Source organism: Salmo salar, chromosome ssa16 (assembly GCF_905237065.1).
Source record: "Salmo salar chromosome ssa16, Ssal_v3.1, whole genome shotgun sequence".
NCBI lineage: Eukaryota > Metazoa > Chordata > Actinopteri > Salmoniformes > Salmonidae > Salmo > Salmo salar.
In genome coordinates this window covers 39,565,284-39,586,306 of record NC_059457.1, presented here as the reverse complement: position 1 = coordinate 39,586,306, position 21,023 = coordinate 39,565,284, and the positions used below count along the sequence as shown (strand labels likewise).

The window sequence follows — 21,023 nt, the reverse complement described above, 5'->3', positions numbered from 1 at the left end:
GGTATAAATGAGGCTATAGTTTCAATGAAATGGTTGTTTTACAAGGCATAAGTCAACATTTAATAGCATTCTTTATTACTGACAATGTCAACAGTGAATTCAGCAGAAAGACAAATACATCCAACTTAACTTAAGATCTAAAGATGCATTTTTTTGGATTTTAGTGCTGAAATAAAACCAGCAGCACCTTCAATACCTGGAATAATTATCTTAGATAAATCACACATACAAGACAACTCACTATTCAAGCATAAGAGCAATGTAAATACTTTTTGAAATAGATTATCTTCAAAATGAAATCACAGCTTGTTATAACTAGAATTAATGCTGACAGAAAACAGCTATAACCAAGTGTCCATGATGAATGTGTCATGTAGTATTTCATGACATTTTAATACCAAAGTTAAAACCAAGATTCGTGGTAACATCCACCAGACTGGAAGTACACTTAAACTCCGTAAAACCTTTCAGTGTGGTTGACACATTGCACAGGCCGTGTTTACACAAACTGGCTCCCTGTCCCTGGGCAGCACACTAACCTTTGCCCCACACAGGCCCAGAACATGGTTGTTGGGACTGATTCACGTTGAGCTCAGCTCCTGCTCACACTCCTCTAGGTCGGGCTCACTGTCACGGGGGTCATGGTTCAAGGCATCGGGACCAGGACTCTCCTGGTCTGGAACCAGGACCGGCTGAGGAAGAGACGGTCTGGAGAGTTTCAGGCTATCCTTGCAGCTCAGTTGGTCATCCTCTGTGCTGACCTTGCTCTCCAGTTTGACCAGGCTGTGGGGACAGTGTGTGGACCCCCTCCCAGTCTCATCCAGCTCCGAGTCAGAGTCCACCATTTGCTCACTGGAACCCAGGGAGCCTGGAGAACTGCCTGCGTGGAGAAAAGTGAAGGGATGTAATGAAGTGACACTGGTCAGACTCACCTGGATAAATACAAGTTATAAAGATGTACTAAAATCAAAAAAGCAAAGGCAATTCTTCACAAGTCCATCTAAACATCTCTTACCACAGCCCTCCATCTTGTCAGAGTCTGTTCTGCTCTGTTCCTCATTGGCATCCTGTTCCTCAACATCAGCGACCGCAGCACTGCTGTTCTTATCTATACCCGCACCGACAGTCTATACCAGCAGGGGGAGACAAACAAAACTTAAGATAAAATACGGAGCTTGAGTTCAAACCATTCACAACTCTGGTATTGGTTGAGCTATTGTGGGTAGGTAAACTGAAAGCATTCACATTCTTTGTATGTTTGAAATATTCTTTAACATGTAATTTTGCTGAACTAAAGTATGTACACGCATCCTCTACAACCAAAGACAGGCACACAACACACCTGTTGGGTGGAGAATGGGTGACTGCTGGAGGACTGGAAGATGGCTGTGTAAAAGACTATGAGAGTCTCTATGATGCGGGCCTGGTGGGGGTAGTCCACTAGAGAGGACAGGGACACTGTGGCCCCAGTGGGCCGGGGCCGCATCAGAGAGGGGCCAAACACGATGCCCAGGTTACTGGGACTCATCTTATTGTCCTGCTCTAACTCTGCAATCCTGAGGAAAGAGCAGGGAAGGGGGCAACATGGATGATATGACAGGGAGAGGTAAAAAAAAAAGTTAAAACATGGAAGGGGTGAATATTTTAAACATTAAAATCCTTAACTGAAAAAAGATGCAGAATGTAAACAGCATAGTGGGTCAATTTCCGCAACTAAGAGCGTTGAAGCGCGAGGCTCAACTTCTTTGTTTTGGTGCCCTATCTACCACACTGAACAGCGGGAAGCGAACCCGTGCACATGCGGAGATACTGTGTGTGACTGTGCGAGAGCGAAGTGTTGCATCTTAATATCCTAGCCTATTCGTTGAGGTCTGTCTGGTGGACGACCTACCTATACTGTGCCCCTCGCCTCTCCACGGCCGTCCCTTGCTAGTCTTCACCTTTCCAAAAATACTGAATTTTAGGAGTTGAATCTAAACACTCAAGAAATGGGAGTCGACTTGCAAGGAGTCGAGGTATCAATTATTTTGGAGTCTACTCTCCACCACTACGTCATTGTAGTTAGCGGTTGGAAAAATGGCAGCGAAAGGCAAGCGACTGCAGCCAAGTCCTGTATGGCAATACTTTGACAAGTTAAATGAGAAGAAAATGCACACTTTGCGATGCTTAACCATCTGAAAGAGACGCACAGTGGTGAGACCCAAACCGCAGCTGAATTGTGAATTCAAGTGGAATTTTATGAATTATTAGTTTAAACAAAAATAATAATTAGCTGTTTAAAGGTAAAAAAAAATGTTTTTTAAATCTCCATTTGTAACATTCCTAATACATGGTCACAATGGTGAATCTAAGTTGATGATATGTGAGGGGTTGGTTGTTTAGCAACAAAAATGGCCCCATAGTTGCACAGGGATAAGGGTTGGCTTAGATTGGAGACGCAATATAGTTTAAATGTTAATTACAAACATACATTTAACAGTGAGCACTCGTCTCAAATACATCGTTACAGTTGTTGGTTAGCTAGTTAGCAAATTTGAGCCATATTAGCATACACATGACATCAAGAACAAGATAAAACTAGCTGAATCGAGCCACCTGCCATTTCCCACATGGCAGCTTCTTGTCATTGTTGCTAGCCATCTGACCATTCAGAATCACAACCACAGCGTTCTGCCCCATTGAAGTGCGTGCATTGTCTTCGTGACGTCAGCTAACCCGGCCATAGATATGTTTGATGATAGTCAGGAAAGTTTTTAAGCAATGTTCAATGCAATGTTCTAGCTCACCTGCGCAGGTGGCGTAAGATGTAGCGCAGCGTGGCTATGTTAGCCTTGGGCAGTTCTCTCAGCAACTCTCTGAGTCTATCAACCACAGCCAGGATCGCTGGGTCAGTGGCTGGCCCCAGGTCCACCAGCTCTGGCCCCTTCCCTGTCCCGGCCTCCCCTCCCTCAGTCAGCAGGCTCTCCTTGGCCAGCCCCATCAGGCTGTTGTACAGACGAAACAACATGATGGGCTCTGGAAGCTGTGGAGGAGAGAGGGAGATGATCTTATCCAATGCTAACTGATAAGTGCAATTAAATATGGAGGCTGAAACTGACAAGGTGTGTACCTGTCGGAGGTAGAGCTTAAGGACATTGCTGATGTCGTGGGGGGGACACTGCGATAGCTCCACTAGTTCCTTGCCGTTCTCAAAGGCTTGACATAGCTTCTCCACACGAGTCTTCACCCCATTCACTCTGTAGATACCCTGCAGAGAGTGATGGAGATAAATGGGAAGAGAGAGAAAATGTTAAAGGAGAGGGAGAAAGAAAATAATGCATTCATACAACCAACCATTATGCTCATTTCAAGCAACAGACCCGCCAGACTTCTTTCCTTCATCCCCTGTTCCCTCACCTTCATCTTCAGGGCTCGTCTCTCTATCTCAGAGATGCACTTAGTGATGATGAAGGGGATGCCGTTGGAGCTGTCGCTGGACACCTGGGAGAAGTCTCGGCCGAACAGCTGGAGTCTACCCTGCAGTTTTTTATGGCCACACTGGATGGCCAACGTCTCCAAACACCGCTTATGACATGCCAGGAAACACTAGTGTAGAGGACAGGGGGCATAGGTCAAGGGGTTAGAGGTCAGGATGATAACCAATGAAAAAAAGTCTTAAGAGATCCTTTACACAGAAAAACAGAAGTATGCAGCCGATCTACCAGCCAAATTCGATTGCTTTCGCAGCGTAAAAGGTGGCGAAGGAGATGGCATTTTTACTCACCTCCTCACACTCTGCTCCCTGGAAGTACACGTAGCTGTCGCACTCCCGACACTTGGACGGGGTGCGGAGTTTACGCAGCTGGTGGGTCTGGGCGGCTTTGGAGAGCCCAATGTTCCGGAAAGGTCTGGTTGGAACCGCCATCTCTGGCTCCATGCCATTTATCTCTGCAGAGGAAGATTAATGCATTTATCAATTAATTCATTAATTATTGACTGGTTGGCAAACAGAGAGGAGGTGGATCTCTAGTCTCACTTGGTGCTTGGAAGGAAGCCACGTTCTCGTCCTTCTCATCCGGATCCTCATTCGATGACATGGTCCCGGTGGAGGAGGTGCGCGCCATTTTACTGATGTCACCTGAAACATACACAACTATAACACACACAGCTACAGTACTGTAGGAGATGGCCAGATAGAGTGCATGGCTTACTTGTACTGGTGGTAGGAGATTCCAGGCCACCTACACTGTCTGCATCACTCACTGTAGAACCCCACGATTTGTGGCCTTGTCCTGAGGAAGGGTACACAACATTATCACAGACTACAAAACATGAAGGACACCTTCCTAATATTCAGTTGCACCCCCCACCCGTTTTCCCCCCTCAGAACAGTCTCAATTTGTTGTAGAGCCCATGCCCCACAAGGTGTCGAATGCATTCCACAGGGATGCTGGCCCATGTTGACTTCAATGCTTCCCACAGTTGTGTCAAGTTGGCTGGATGTCCTTTGGGAGGTGGACCATTCTTGATACACACAGGAAACTGTTGAGCGTGGAAAAACTCAGCAGCGTTGCAGTTCTTGACACAAACCTGTGCACCTGGCACCCACTACCATACCCCATTCAAAGACACTTAAATCTTTTGTCTTGCCCATTCACCCTGAATGGCACACATACACAATCCATGTCTCAATTGTCTCAAGGCTTAAAAATCCTTCTTTAACCTGTCTCCTCCTCTTCATCTTCACTGATTGAAGTGGATTTAACAAGTAACATCAAGTGATCATAGCTTTCACCTGGATTCACCTGTTCAGTCTATGTCATGGAAAGAGCATGATAATCATTTGTTAAAGTCTTGTACACTCAGTGTATACTGAAGGTCTACACCATTTTGTCTTGCGCTGTAAAGCTAGAGCAGTGATTTAAGGTCTTGCATGGTGAGATGGCACAAGGCAGTAAGAACCAAATAAATATCATAAAACATTCCACACTCTTTCTGGGATTTTCAGCACTGCGGTCCTCGTCGGTCATGGTCTCTCCGGTGCTGGGTTGACCCTCAGAGCTGCTCTGCTGGTCTGTGTTGAAGCTGTCGTTACGGGGTCGAGCTGGCTGCCTGAATGAAAAATATTATCTATTACTGTGACTTTAATCTTGGTGCAACTATGGGGCAAAACAGATGGGGTTGGCTTAGAACGTTGACAACATTTTAACTATGTGTCGTCTCCAATGTTAATTGAAAACAAATACATTTGCACAATGAGCAGTTGTCTCTCGAATACATAGTTACAGTTGTTGGTTAGCTAGCTAGTGAATTTTAGCCATAGTAGCATAGAAGTGACATCAGTCAAAACAAGATACAACTAGCTGAAATAAACCACCTACGATTCCCCACATGGCAGCTGCTTGTGATTGTTGCCATCTGACCATTCAGAATAACACCACCACACAGACTTCTGCTCCATTCAAGTATATTGTTTTGGTGACGTTGTCAGCTAACCCATTTATAGGCACCTAACAAATACACTTATTTTTATTATGCTTTGAGGCTAGTGGTGACTCACTGTGTGGAGGCTGCAGCGGCGGTGTAGGGCTCAAACTGGTAGTTGACCTTTGGTTCCTTAGTGAGCTGCAGGTCTTGGACGTGGGCAGCGTACTGCTGTCCTGGGTCATACAGCTTACTGCTCTCACACAGAGTCTGGTAGTGGACCGGCAACGCCACTGTCTGCATGTGCATTATCTGGTAGTACGAGATGGTAGCCTGGAGGGAAGGAGAGGAATAGAACGGAAGTCAGGTAGGCGTGAGAGATAGAGAGAGAGGTGGAGGCAAAGACTTTCTGAGCAAACAATTGGTCTGAGTGTATGTGTGTTGTGGTGGGGACTGTATGAGCGGTCTATTGATAATAACTTGATTCCAGGGTCTATACGTGTGTGTGTGTGGTAGTATACTGACCGAGCGCAGGGTCTGGTCACTCTGTTGGATGACCTCCTGCAGAAGTCGGAGCACATTGACCTTCACATGTTCCAGCTCCTGCTGCTGGGTGGTGGCGTCTGCTATACACATCCTGTAGGTGGCCTCTGCCTCCTCAGCCTGAACACACACAGGCTGGTCAATTCTCAGCCAGGCTAATGGCATACAGTCTCATTGAAAAATGGCCATAGGCTTTGACAATGACTTGCAGTCAGAGACCGGACTGACGGCAAAGAGATTAGGAAATTTCACTGGAGAAAAGATGCGAGATATGGAGAGGAGAGATGAGTAGAAGAGAGGAGAAAAGAGAGAATGAGGATAAATAACTTTATGTGGTGATGGGAACCTTGTTGCGAGCCTCTTCTTCCACTCGTAACTTCCTGCCCAGAGACTTGGAGGTGGAGCCTCCCTCCTCTGCTGCTCTGCTAGTGGCTGCCTTGTCGTGCTCCTCACAGCGAGCCATGTAGGCATGCTTGGCCTTGCGCAGGTTAGACTCACATTCCAGCTGGATCACAAAAACACAGTCTTCAGTTACACAAATTGGGAAAACTCTTGAAAAAAACTAAGATAAGGGTATTCTTCAAAATACTTTGTGTGGACGTCTTGTCAAATAATGTTTTAAAAAGATACATCTCAATAAGACAAATTCATTCCTGTAAACATCATGGCAATATGAGACAAATAATCAAAATAGGAGACAACATATTGCATAAATAGCACTAGCAAGGACCTGACCAGTTTCCTCTTGGCTCGGTGCCACTGTTCCTTGATCTCCTTGCGTTTCTTCTCATGCTCGTGTTTACGCTGTGTCAGAGGCTGTAGGAAGGTCTGGCTGTGCAGTGTGGAGGTGGCCTGCTGCACCCCACTGCTCTGCTCTGCATCCTGCTCCAGAGCCAGAGAGTAGATGGAGTAGAAGGGCATGTGGTGCTGAGAGAGGGAGAGGAAAGAGCGTGGTCACAGGAGCCTCTTGAAATGGATGGAATCATTTTGACGAGAGTGAATTAGGTACTCCTTTCCTTTTATTAGAAAAGACAAAACCACCAGGGCTTACGTGTGTGATGCTGTGTTTGCTGGACTGGTACAGTCTTTGTAAGCCCTTTGCAAACTCCACCTCTAGACGGGGGAAGATATGGGCGAATCAACTTAATATGTTTAATTGAAGGGTAGAAGAATCAACCTAAATGTCCATTATTATCTGTGTGGACTGCGGTGTCTGTGTGCCCACTCAGTGAGGTCCTCTTCTCCACATAGCTCATCAGGTCCTTCATGCATTTAGAGATGGTCTTGGCGTAGGCCAGAGCAGAGTCCACTCCCCCTTCACTACGCTGCAGCAGCATGTCTACCTCCTCGGCCCGGCCAAAGTCCTGCAGGTCACCCGTCATCTGAGCTCCCTCTAGCCCCTGACCTGACGCCCTGTAGAGGTTCTCCATAGACTGGACAAAGAGAGAGGGAGAGTTTAACCACTCATGAATAGTACCTTATTTTGGAAGATATTAACATTACACACTAAATGACCAGTTCAAACCATTGCAAATGGCCAACTACATAGAAAACATTTCTGGCACTACACAATCATTTGGCAGGACACTTTCCCAGAGCCAATACAAACAAATATTTAATAGAGCGATGCCAAGTGGCATCTCATGGATGGGGATGTGCAATTGAATGATGGATGTTCCACTGTAAACGGAAGTATATAGCATTTGGCACATAGACTGTGGGCAATAATAATCCCAGTGTGTGCAGGTCTGATGAATTCAGTGTGTCAGTGTAGGAGTGGTATTGATGGAGGAGGTTGAAGGAGCTGTTATCTGGCCTGTGTATGTGTGTGTGTGTGTGTGTGTGTGGCCACAACAGGAGAGAGAGTGAAGAAAAGCCAGAGATAAAGACTCACTGCCAGGAAGTTGGCCTTGCTGCCTCCGTGCCCCACAAACATCCACTCTGAGACTGTCACACACAAGAAAGCCACATTAACCTCCACTCACCCTGCTCTTCTCTGTTGGCAGCAGGGACAGTAGGGTACTGCTGTCCACCTCCCCCATCAGTAGCTCTGACACACTGAGGAGGACAGAGACCATTACACAGAGATACTACCACCATCACAGAGACCATTACACAGAGATACTACCACCATCACAGAGACAGAAAGTACTAATATATGAGGGACAAAATAGGTTAAAGCAATGTGGAGGGTACATTTCTAGTTATTTCACCCGCCGATGGTCATGGAAAGGAAACAAGGAGAAGAGAGCATCAGGAAACAGTTCATGCCAGGCTCCAGGCTCTGTGCCACCATTTAACTTCCTACTTTGCCCTGTTGCTGCTGTGTGTTGTACTCTGTAAAGGGCCAGGGTGTGAACAAGCACTCTTTGGTAATGTGTGTATATTCATATTCACAACTTTAAAAACACACATATGTGCAATATACTGTACACGTCTCAGAACGTTTTAGCCGTACATTTCTCCAATTGTATTTTGAGAGAGTGATATGTTTGTATAAAAACTACCATTATCGTGCATACACATAGAGAACAGGTCTCAGTTGTAAATGAGAACTTGTTCTCAACTGGCCTACCTGGTTAAATAAAGGTAAAATAAAATGTAAAAAACAGACGCACCTATTCCTGGTCTGTAAATAATAATCTGTTGAGACAACAGAAGCCAAATGGCTGCGATTTGGTTTTGTGTCCGTGGTTACGGAAGAAAAGAAAACCACCACTACATTTCCTGTTTTCTACTGAGCCCCATGCATATGTGCCACTGCGTTTCTCTCTAAGCTCCAGTTCTCTCACACACACTGTACTTCTACAGTCGTCACACACCCCCACTGACCTGACCACTGAGGACACCACATGTGGTCATGTCCCACTACTCTGTGCCAGAGAACAGTGTTGTTGCATCTCAAGTTGTAAACAGTAAAATAACTGTGACATACAGAGACATCTGTGGCTTATTTCAGGACCCGTGAATATTGTTTCTAGCTCAGGGCAATACATACAGTACTGAGAAACAGGTGTACCATTTACTTACTTGCTACTAAAAGCAACTGCAATGGTCTCAATGGCCGTCTCAAAGTCCTTCTTTTCTGTGTCATTACACATCTCATAGTGAAATCCTGCAATCAAAATAATGTGTTCATTCTAGCCCATCTTGGCAATTTTAAAAACTCATTGTACTAAAAACATGGCCTTTCTGAACCTAGGTAGTAGACCACTGATTGGTCCAGCCAGAAGTCTCACCTTTGACCTTAGATATGAGTTTGCCTGCAGCAGTGAGGGTCTCCACAGTGTTGAGGAGGGGGTAGGTGCTGATGACCTGTCGTAGGACCCTCAGGACCTCCCCCAGGCACTCATGGGCCACAGGGCAACGGTTCTCCTGCTTGTCTACAGACAGGGGAAAGTCAGACAGACAAGAGACATGGATCCTATGCCATTCCTAATACAGACCATCTGTCTACAGCCACACAGAGGAATTAACCTACCTGTTTGTGTATCTACTGAGCAGCAGTTACAACCCCAGTGATATGGTTGATGTTAGGGAGATGAGGCTGTCTGAGGTCTGACAAGGATCACCATCACAATATGGAATCCACATAACATGGGGATTTTCTTTATATCCTGACTCTTTCATGGTTGGTCACAGTATTAGAGCTAACATCCTGTTGTATCATTATGTGACTGTGTGAAGTCTTACAGCACCAGTCAAAACGTTAGGACACCTACTCAGTCAAGGGTTTCTTTATTTTTACAATTTTCTACATTGTAGAATAATAGCAAAGACATCAGAACTGTAAAACAACAAAGTATCTTGATTAGATAAGTATTCAACCCCCCATGTCAATACATGTTAGAATCACCTTTGGCAGTGATTACAGCTGTGGGTCTTTCTGGGTAATTCTCTAAGAGCTTTGCACACCTGGATTGTACAATATTTGGCCATTATTATTTATTTTTTTAAATCATCAAGCTCAGTCTAGTTGGTTGTTGATCATTGCTAGACCGCCATTTAAGTCTTGCCATAGATTTAAGTCAAATTAAACTAGGCCACTCAGGAACATTCATCTTGATAAGCAACTCCAGTGTGTATATTTGACTTTGTGTTAGGTTATTTTACTGCTGAAAGGTCAATTTGTCGACCAGTGTTTGTTGGAAAGCAGATTTATCCCCCCAAACCCTAGTACTTGCCGATAACAAGCATAGCCACAACATGATGCAGCCACCACCATTCTTGAAAATATGAAGAGTGGTACTCAGATGTGTTTCCCCAAACATAACGCTTTGTATTCACCCTTCTTTACACTGTCATTTAGATTAGAATTGTGGAGTAACTACAATGTTGCTGTAGCCTTCCCTGTGGCTCAGTTGGTAGAGCATGGTGTGGGCAACGCCAGGGTTGTGGGTTCGATTCCCACGGGGGGCCAGTACAAACAAATTTAAAATTAAAATAAACTGCATGTCGCTCTGGATAAGAGCGTCTGCTAAATGACAAATGTAATGTAAATGTTGATCCATCCTCAGTTATCACAGCCATTAAACTTCAACCGTTTTAAAATCATAATTGGCCTCATGGTGAAATCCCTAAGCGGTTTCCTTCCTCTCCGGCAACTGATTTAGGAAGACTGCGTGTATCTTTGTAGTGACTGGGTGTATTTGCAGGGTTTCCGTTATATCATACGACCTCACTATAGTTTAATTTACAATAAACATAACATCATCCAGTAGAATTGTTAAAAGAGAGATCATTTGAGCTTTGGAAATGAGAGCTTTCATAAAATGCATGTAACGTGCTGTCGTTTCACAGGAGCATTGCAAAATAAGCTCTCAGTGAACCAGCCTTAAATTTGATTGTCCAACATAATTTCCTTGTTTTGTGGCCGTCTAGAGCGGCCTCTCCACTGCTGTGGTGCTAAAAATCGCAGCGAGAATGGGGAGTGGGCCGGCCCTGGTGTTCGTTGACAGCCACGTTTTGTTATTGCAAGTAGGCCTAATTAAAATGTTCATGCACTGTAAATTAAATTAGAGTGACCTAGATTGCATTTGAAAACACCTGCGTTTTGTTATTTATTAAAGCTGCAATATGTAACTTTTTGGGCGACCTGACCAAATTCACATAGTTTTGTACAGCAGCTTCAAACACCTGAAAATGCAATTTTTTGGTTATGGAAAATATTTTTCACAGTGGTTTAGATACAATGATTGATTCTCTACACTTTGCCATCATTTTTGTTTACCTTAATTTTAACAAATGTTAATAAAGAATTTTTGCAACCAAGAAATGGCAGAGCAATTTCTGCATAATTCATCTTTAATTCAAATGTTCGTAGAAATAGCCTATAGGACAGGTTGTTTTCCTTTCAATAAAAACCTGTCATGTTGGTATAAGAACATTGCTCTACTTTATTTATATTCTGTTAAGATTAATTATAATAATCTAAATTGTGATTTTGAGCACCGTCGGTGGACGCCCAATGAGTTATGCACCCAATGCATATGGATGTCTGATAAATTAAAATCTTGCCAGTCGCATTGTCCGGGGACACAGTTTTCTAATGGAGACCCTGGTGTATTGTTGCAACATCCAAAGTATAAAATTAATAACTGCACCATGCTCAAAGGGATATTCAATGTCTGCTTTTTTTAACCTCCCTGGTCTATGTGGTTGAATCTGTGTTTGAAATTCACTGCTCGATGTAGGTACCTTACAGATAAGTGTGTGTGTGCCGTACAGAGATGGGATAGTCAGGATTTTTCTTCATGTTAAACACTATTATTGCACACAGATCCCATGCAACTTATTATGTGACTTGCTAAGCACATTTTTACTCCTGAACTTTTTTTAGACTCACCATAACAAAGGGGTTGAACACTTACTGACAAGATTTCAACTTTTCATTTTTTATTAATTTGGAAACATTTCTAAAAACATAATTCCACTTTGACATTGTGGTATTGTGTGTAGGCCAGTGACAAAGAAAATCCTTTTTAAAATTCAGGCTGTAACAAAATGAGGAAAAAGTCAAGGGGTGAATACTTTCTGAAGGCACTGTATATTTCACTAGTAGATTAAATATTTGGTAAACACTTAAACGCAAGTGTCAATAACTGAAATACTGATGGTTAGTCTCTGTGGGTTGTCAGAATTTAACTCGGAGATAAGTTAGGTTCCGAAGGGAAACTGTAACTTCCGATATCATGTGATAGGTTCAGCGGGAGATTAACCGGGAGATTAACCCGGGAGATTAACCTCAGACCATCACAAGGCTAGGCTGGAAGCAGTATTGTAGTATTGACAGTGTCACAGGTCAGACTGAAGCAGTGGACTGTGAGGAGGAAGTCTGAAAGAGTTCTCTGTCAAAGGCCATCCATCATAGCTTCCTGTTTAGATTTCTACAACAGTCACATGTTGGGTATGTTTACAATAAGAAGGTGGAGAAACCATAACCCTTCCTTCGCTTTGAGAGCAAAAAACCCATGTTCCAAAGGGAGACCATTATTGTTGGCCTGACTCTCAAGCCGTTGAAGTTGAAAATTGTTCAGTCACTTATGTTGCACTTCTTTTATCTTATTGCATCAATAAAATACATCTGACACAATCAGCCTGTGTCCTGAGGATGGAAAACACAATACTCTAAGGTAACTATAAATGTTTTTTGGCCAAAGGAAAAACCTTTGCTCCAGCTATTTTGCTTGAGTGCTGACAGAGAGACATGTCAGAAACTGCAGTAAACAGGAGTCTGCTGGAGTGCGGTCACTGCTCCTACGCTACGGAAACTCAGCTGTTCAGTGAGTGAGAGCTCTGGGTCGTTTGTGCAAAGCTCGCCCCGCCATTCCCCTCGCCCCTTCCACATGCACCACGTGGTGAGCAGAAGGAGAGCAAAAACACCATTGGTCTGAGTGCATGCTAACGTGTGGCGCATCTTCACCAGTAGTGGCGATTTCAAACATCCTCACAGAGAATAAAGAAACAATAGCAAATGTTCATGATGCAGTCTTAAGCACGCCAAATAACAAACGCATATCAATTATGTGCACACTGAAATATACTATAAATACAAAAGTATATGGACAACCCCTTCAAATTAGTGGATTCGGCTATTTGAGCCACACCTGTATAAAATCGAGCACACAGCCATGCAATCTCCAAGCGCTCAATGACTTTCAATGTGGCACCGTCATAGGATGCCACCTTTCCAACAAGTCAGTTCGTCAAATTGATGTCCTGCTAGAGCTGCTCTGGTCAACTGTAAGTGCTGTTATTGTGAAGTGGAAACGTCTAGGAGCAACAACGGCTCAGAACGGAACCGTTGAGTGCTAAAATGCGTAGCACCTAAAATGAGTCTATCCACAGTTGCAACACTCACTATAGAGTTCCAAACTGCCTCTGGAAGCAACGTCAGCATAAGAACTGTTCGTCAGGAGCTTGATGAAATGGGTTTCAATGGCCGAGCAGCCGCACACAAGCCTAAGATCACCATGCGCAATGCCAAGTGGCGGCTGGAGTGGTGTAAAGCTCGCCGCCATTGGTACAGTGGAAAGATGTTCTCTGGAGTGCTGAATCACGCTTTACCATCTGGCAGTCCGACAGACAAATCAGTTTTTGGCAGATGCCAGGAGAACGCTACCTGCCCCAATGCATAGTGCCAACTGTAAAGTTTGGTGGATGAGGAGTAATGGTCTTTGCCTGTTTTTCATGGGTCGGGCTAGGCCCCTAAGTTCCAGTGAAGGGAAATGTTAATGCTACAGCATACCATGACATTCTAGATGATTCTGTGCTTCCAACTTTGTGGCAACAGTTTGTGGAAGGCCCTTTCCTGTTTCAGCATGACAATGACCCCGTGCACAAAGTGAGGTCCATACAGAAATGGTTTGTTGAGATCGGTGTGGAAGAACTTGACAGGCCTGCACAGAGCCGTTGAGATCAGTCTCAACCCCATCGAACACCATTGGAATGAATTGGAATGCCAACTGTGAGCCAGGCCTGATCGCCCAACATCAGTGCTGACCTCACTAATGCTCTTGTGGCTGAATGGAAGCAAGTCCACACAGCAATGTTCCAACATATTTTTATTTAACTAGGCAAGTCAGTTAAGAACCAATTCTTATTTACAATGACAGCCTACCAGACGGCAAAAGGCCTCCTGCGGGGCCGGGGATTAAAACAAAAAAATATAGGACAAAACACACATCACAACAGGAGAGACAACACTACATTAAGCGAGACATAAGACAACAACATAGCATGGCAGCAACACATGAAAACACAGCATGGTAGCAACACAAAACATGGTACAAACATTATTGGGCACAGACAACAGCACAAAGGGCAAGAAGGTAGAGAAAACAATACATCACATGCAACAGCCCCAACTGTCAGTAACTAGTAGAAATCCTACCCAGAAGAGTGGAGGCTGTTATAGCAGCAAAGAGGGAGGACCAACTCCATATTAATGTCTATGATTTTGGAATGAGATGGTCGACGAGCAGGTGTCCACATACACAACATGACAAAAAGTATCTTATTCCAGTTCTCTGAAGATAAGTTGTCCCATCTACAGGCTTGTATGCCTGTTTAACTGTCTTATAGGAGCCAAATGATAAATCAAGACTCCACACACTGAGCATGGCTGTTGGTTAACTGTACATTGGAAATGCACCTCCCTGTCCCTTTTTACAATCTAAAGTGCTTTAAGCATTGCAGAACATGGCCTTTGTGTCCTCTACCTCAGAGCTAAACATTAACCAGACAAAGGAGAAGTGCACAAACCTATGTGAACCTATATCCACTCACCTTCCCTCAATACAACATCCTTCAGCTTCTCCACAGCCTCAGCGAAGCGGGCCACATCCCTCAGCAGAGAGGGGATGTCCTCCACCTCGATGGCTGTGCTCTCTAGGCTGTCCTGGGGGGCGATGGGCCCCTTACCCTGGCCCTTGGTGAACACCCTGGAGTGGATAGGGAAGCCTTCTGCGCCGGCATGACGACTGAGGCCAGTCGGCCTCTTCATGGTAGCCCCTGGGGACGGGGCAGCCTCCGCCAAACAGCTTGCTGTGCTGGGCACTGGTGGTGCCAGGGCAGGACACAGAGGAATCCAGTAGGGCACCTGGGGTAGGAGTGAGGAGGGTGGAGGTAGAGGAGGAAGGGGTTGTGTCGACAGCATCATGACGAGGCTGCTCCTGGAGAACGGACAACTGGGTGAGAGAGAGTAAGGGTGAGAGGAAAGGGAGAAGGACATGTGACATCAGTGGTGACATCATGATATACCAAAACATCAGGACAACGATGACTTATTTTTGGCCAGTGGTTTGGCAGACTTGTTGGTAAACCGGCCAACTGAGATTTTCACAAGATCCTGTGATGTGTAACACTTCCTGACTCGGCCACTTGCCACACCCTGAAACATCTCAAAAAAGAGAAACTCAGGTCACTTTGAGCAACATCAATTTATACAGTTTGATGAGACAAGACACAAAAGTAATGAAATCAGCCCATCAAGTTAACTACAACACACTTAAATTACAGAGCTCATCGAAATATCGGCTACATAAAAGTCAGCATTCATCTCAGTCATGGATGCCGTGTAGACGCCTGAAACATACACATCGTACAGTGTAAACAGTATCAATGGCAGCTGCATGGTGTGGTTATGAAGTAGAAGATGACCTTGCCAGTGGGAAGCTCCCTCAGGACTACTACAGCAGGTGTTGAACACTATTTTAAACTGTAGGAGGATACTGTATGAAATAATATGAAGAACATGAATAAGGAAAAGGAGTATTTAAAGCACAGAAGTTTCTGAAGAATAAATAATATCACTCTGAAAAATGTGTGGAGTTTATTTAAACCTAGGTGGATAACAGATTACATGGGTTGTCCTAGACCTGCCTGTTTCAGCCAGACATGGCTCTATTTGGTAGTATTTCCAATTTGTTCTTGGCTTGAGCCTCTTTGTTTACTCTCTGATGTATGGGTTAGAACTGCCTTTGCCACCACGTTTCAGCATGGTCCATGTCCCTATTGGTTTACAAGCATCTTTAGCAGAAGCCACTTGTGAAACTTGACTGATCATGCAAGAGTGACAAACCTGTACTGGTTTACTAACCCAAAAACATTTTCAAATTAGTGTTTACAAAATGAGTCATTCTGAAAAAAACGATCATATATAAATACACCTATTAAGTATTTCCCTACTACATTAAATATTGAAACATAACTTCCAGTAGTGTCTACGCTACTTTAAATTACTTAATAATCGTGTCCATATAAATCAGCTATAACTGCTCATCTTTAAGCCTTTAAAATACCCCACTAAACCAGTCATTGCTGGTCCATAATAGATATTTAATTAAGGTCTAATCTAGCCTACTGACGCTTGACCTCTCTGTCATTCTGTCCCCCAGTTCCCTTCTCGGGAGCAGACAGACAGTGAGCTGGAAATATGTCTGAGTGATGGGAGGAAATCATAGATAATGTCCTTAGTACTTACTGCTGAACTCTGTGGCCCTGGGCTTCCTGCTCGACTCTTCTTCGAAATAGAAGGGGTTTTAATCAATTCCCTTTTCTTTCGGGAGAACATCTTCAATGTACCTTTGCCGTCTACCCCGATTTCTTTGAGTTTCACATACAACCCATCCCCCGACTCTGCACTTCTTTGGTGCTCTGCCAATTACGGGCGCTGCTCTTCCATCGGTTCCAACCTTCAGCCACGTTTGCTGCTGCCTCACTCTTTTCCCGTTGTAAAACATTGAGCGCGCCAGCTCACTGAACAGCCCACCACAAAAACACAAAGCGGAGACCGCATCCGCTGGTTTCTTTCTCAAGGCAAGAAAAGCACATGTGATGTGACACTCTCCTTTTGATTGGGACTCTTGAGGTTTGTCATCCACCGTATATCCAAAAATGTACAAAGCATTTCTATAGTAAACCAGGAGTACAACCTATTTTAACGCGTCCAATTAGAGGTTAAATAGCTGTAAGTTAACGCCAGAGAATGGAGAATGCCTCAATGTCCCCTACTGCCGAGGTCTGGCAGGAGTCCAGTTGAGAAAAGGTTTCCTGCTCGTCACACTAATCAAGTAACACCTGTGTGTTGGTGACGTGATTAGCTATTTTGAACGCCCACCACCAGTAGGCTCAAATGATATCCATATGGACCCTTGGGCGCGTTCGAGCAGAATACTTTTGTCAAGTCCTTGACCATCGTCAGAGATTCTGGCCGTGCTCGAGAGGATCAAAACCGCAATGTATCATGGGTAAATTATGACTGACTGATCTGCAAATAGTAATGAGATGTTATTTATGATGCAAGGTGATTTGTAGACCAGTCAGTCGGAAATTGCCTGCAGTCGTTTTGATGCTCTCGAACACGGCCACTGTCTATAATGACAAGCTCTTGTCTCTGCCCTAACAAAGGGAGGCCTTGTCCCAAACGTAGAAAGGCAGGCTACTTGGTCTTATTAAGCAGACCAATATAAGCAGACCAAATGGGGATATTTTGTATTCTTGCATGGACAGATTTTGACAGGAGTGAATCCTCTCGCTTTGCCTCTTCCTATCTGCTGCAGTTAACTGCAAGCTTTTGCAGTTGCTCTTCAGGAAACAGCAGAGGGAGCAGCCCCCTATCTACAGTGACGGGACAGCAGTGGAGAGGGTGGAGAGTTTTAAGTTCCTTGGCGTACACATCACGGACAAACTGAAATGGTCCACCCACACAGACAGCGTGGTGAAGAACGCGCAGCAGCGCCTATTCAACCTCAGGAGGCTGAAGAAATTCGGCTTGTCACCAAAAACACTCACAAACTTTTACAGATACACAATCGAGAGCATCCTGTCGGACTGTATCACCGCCTGGTATCGGCAACTGCTCCGCCCATAACCGTAAGGCTCTCCAGAGGGTAGTGAGGTCTGCACAACGCATCACCGGGGGAAAACTACCTGCCCTCCAGGACACCTACACCATCCGATGTCACAGGAAGGCCAAAAAGATCATCAAGGACAATAACCACCCGAGCCACTGCCTGTTCACCCCGCTATCATCCAGAAGGCGAGGCCAATACAGGTGCATCAAAGCAGTGACCGAGAGACTGAAAAACAGCTTCTATCTCAAGGCCATCAGACTGTTAAACAGCCATCACTAACATTGAGTGGCTGCTGCCGACATACTGACTCAACTCCACCCACTTTAATCATGGAAAAATTTATGTAATCAATTTATCACTTGCCACTTTATATTATATCATGTTTACTATTACTCATCTCATATGTATATACTGTACTCTATACCATCTACTGCATCTTGCCATCTTGATGTAATGTATCACTAGCCACTTTAAACAATGCCAATTTATATGTTTTCATACCCTACATTACTCATCTCATATGTATATACTGTACTCCATACCATCTATTACATCTTGCCTACGCCGTTCGGCCATCACTCATTTATATATTTGTATGTATATATTCGTATTCATTCCTTTACACTTGTGTGTACAAGGTAGTTGTTGTGAAATTGTTAGGTTATATTACTTGTTAGATATTACTGCATGGTCGGAACTAGAAGCACAAGCATTTCGCTACACTTGCATTAACACCTGCTAACCATGTGTATGTGACAAATACATTTGATTTGATTTGATCAACTTCATCCTGCAGCCAGTGCCTGCATTGTGGGAGGCTCTATTGTCAACCAATCATTCAGGTGTTTTTGTTTGAAACACACAAACATGACCAAAGACATGTCTGAAACAGGAACCAACTTTGCTGTGATTCATGTATACCGCTCAATCACCAATTGATATGCTGTATTTACACAGGCAGCGCAATTCTAATAAAAAAATCACAAATTGGTCTTTTGACCCATCGGATCAGCTCTGAAAAAGAACTGATGTGAAAAGAGCTGCTGTGATTGGTCAAAAGACCAATTAGTGGGAACAATGTAGCCTACAAAGTATTCAGACCCCTTGACTTTTTCCCCATTTTGTTACATTACAGCCGTATTCTAAAATGAATTAAATAAAACAATGTCCTCAGCAATCTACACACAATACCCCATAATGACAAAGCGAAAACAGGTTTTTAGATTTTTTTCTCTCACATTTATTAAAAACAAAAAAACTGAAATACCTTATGTCACGTTGCACCTATTCGAATCTGGTATTAGGATATAAACACACCATGCAACTTAGTTTTGCACTGATTATTTAATTCATAAATAGAATGATAGTACAAATGGAAAATATGATGTTCGTATACAGTCTCGCTGTGACACCACGCAGGGCAGACAGAGAAGAGAGCGTCACATCCTATTGTTCTCTCTTATATACTCTGACAGAGATAGTTCCCGCTCAATGCTGGCCTGTCAGAGGGAGGAGGAGCGTGGTTTAAACTTGCTCACCCTAACGTCGGCGTGCAGGCAGGTCCCAGCCTAGTGACGCACTTCCTGTCGCCGGGTGTAGTTCTTGTCTTCAGCAGTTGACTTATCCGTAGTTTATATACTTAATATTGTAGCATAGCTTCCCCGGTATATTATATAGGTTATGCAAACAAATAGCCAGTTCAACCCTAACACTTATTTACGTAAGTATTCAGACCCTTTGCTATGAGACTCGAAATTGAGCTTAAGTGCATCCTGTTTCCTTTGATCATACTTGAGATGTTTCTACAACTTGATTTGGACACGATTTGGAAAGGCACAAACCTGTCCGTATAAGGTCCCACTGTTGACAGTGCATATCAGAGAAAAAACCAAGCCATGAGGTATAAGGAATTGTCTGTAGAGCACAGAGACAGGATTGTGTCGAGGCACAGATCTGGGGAGTGGTACCAAAAATGTTTTGCAGCATTGAAGGTCCCCAAGAACATAGTGGTCTCCATAATTTTTAAATGGAAGAAGTTTAGGAAAACCTAGACTATTCCTAGAGCTGGCCGTCCGGCCAAATTGAGCAATCGGGGGAAAAGGGCCTTGGTCAGAGAGGTGACGAAGAACCTGATGGTCACTCTGACAGAGCTCTAGAGTTCCTCTGTGGAGATGGGAGAACCTTCCAGAAGGACAACCATCTCTGCAGCACTCCACCAATTAGGCCTTTATGGTAGAGTGGCCAGACGGAAGCCACTCCTCAATAAAAGGCACATGACAGCCCCGCTATAAGTTTGCCAAAAGGCACCTAAAACAAGATTCTCTGGTCTGATGAAACCAAGACTGAACTCTTTGGCCTGAATGCCAAGTGTCACGTCTGGTGGCCACCTGGCACCATCCCTACGGTGAAGCATGGTGGTGGCAGCATCATGCTGTGGGGATGTTTTTCAGCGGCAGGGACTTGGAGACTAGTCAGGATCGAGGCAAAGATGAACGGAGGAAAGTACAGAGAGATCCTTGATGAAGACCTGCTCCAGAGCGCTCAGGACCTCAGACTGGGGTGAAAGTTCACCTTCCAACGGGACAACAACCCTAAGCACACAGCCAAGACAATGCAGGAGTGACTTCGGGACACATCTTTGAATGTCTTTGAGTGGCCCAGCCAGAGCCCGGACTTGAACCTGATCGAACATCTCTGGAGATACCTGAAAATAGCTGTGCAGCAACACTCCCCATCCAACCTGACAGAGCTTAAGAGGATCTGCAGAGAAGAATGGGAGAAACTCCCCAAATACAGGTGTGCCAAGCGCATCATTCCCAAGAAGACTCGAGGCTGCAATCGTTGCCAAAGGTGCTTCAACAAAGTACTGAGTAAAGGGTCTGAATACTTATGTAAATGTGATATTTCCATATTCTTTTTTTTTATACATTTGCTAAAATGTCTAAACCTGTTTTTGCTTTGTCATTATGGGGTATTGTGTGTAGTTTGATGAGGAAAAAAAACAATTTAATCAATTTTAGAATAAGGCTGTTACCTAGCAAAATGTGAAAAAGTCAAGGGGTCTGAATGCTTTCTGAGGGCATTGTAAATTTACAGTTTGTGAGTGTAGTTGGAGATATGCTTATTTCAACATTACGAAGAAAAATTATGTATTAACAATGGCCATAGGCTGCGTTCACACAGGCAGCCCAATTCTGATATGTTTTCCACAAATTTTTCTTT

The 21,023-nt window shown here is 44.1% G+C and overlaps 1 protein-coding gene and 1 non-coding gene across 2 annotated transcripts; one reads left to right on the top strand and one right to left on the bottom strand.

Annotated features, from left to right (window-relative positions):
• Positions 1-52: 52 nt before the first annotated feature.
• LOC106573783 (rho GTPase-activating protein 45) lies at positions 53-17,079 on the bottom strand. Its single transcript, XM_045697236.1, has 21 exons — positions 16,430-17,079; positions 14,734-15,134; positions 9,186-9,329; positions 8,977-9,061; positions 7,932-8,004; positions 7,172-7,379; positions 6,998-7,059; positions 6,682-6,873; positions 6,293-6,451; positions 5,929-6,066; positions 5,540-5,736; positions 4,970-5,091; positions 4,191-4,271; positions 4,016-4,117; positions 3,764-3,927; positions 3,397-3,585; positions 3,110-3,247; positions 2,787-3,022; positions 1,343-1,556; positions 1,016-1,127; positions 53-880 (listed from the first exon to the last, which is right to left on the bottom strand). The coding sequence occupies exons 2-21, from the start codon at positions 15,104-15,106 to the stop codon at positions 582-584; spliced, it is 3,288 nt and encodes a 1,095-aa protein (XP_045553192.1). The 5' UTR covers positions 15,107-15,134; positions 16,430-17,079; the 3' UTR covers positions 53-581.
• On the top strand, positions 10,290-10,365 carry trnaa-ggc (transfer RNA alanine (anticodon GGC)). The gene has a single exon. It is a non-coding gene; the product is annotated as a tRNA-Ala (tRNA).
• Positions 17,080-21,023: the final 3,944 nt, after the last annotated feature.

Coding starts and splice junctions, on each gene's coding strand:
- LOC106573783 (XM_045697236.1), bottom strand. CDS start 15,106: ATGATGCTGTCGACACAACCCCTTCCTCCTCTACCTCCACCCTCCTCA. Junction 4,272..4,969: donor TGCTGAAAATCCCAGAAAGA/GTGTGGAATGTT, acceptor ACCCTTCCTCAG/GACAAGGCCACAAATCGTGG. Junction 3,248..3,396: donor GACGAGCCCTGAAGATGAAG/GTGAGGGAACAG, acceptor CACTCTCTGCAG/GGTATCTACAGAGTGAATGG.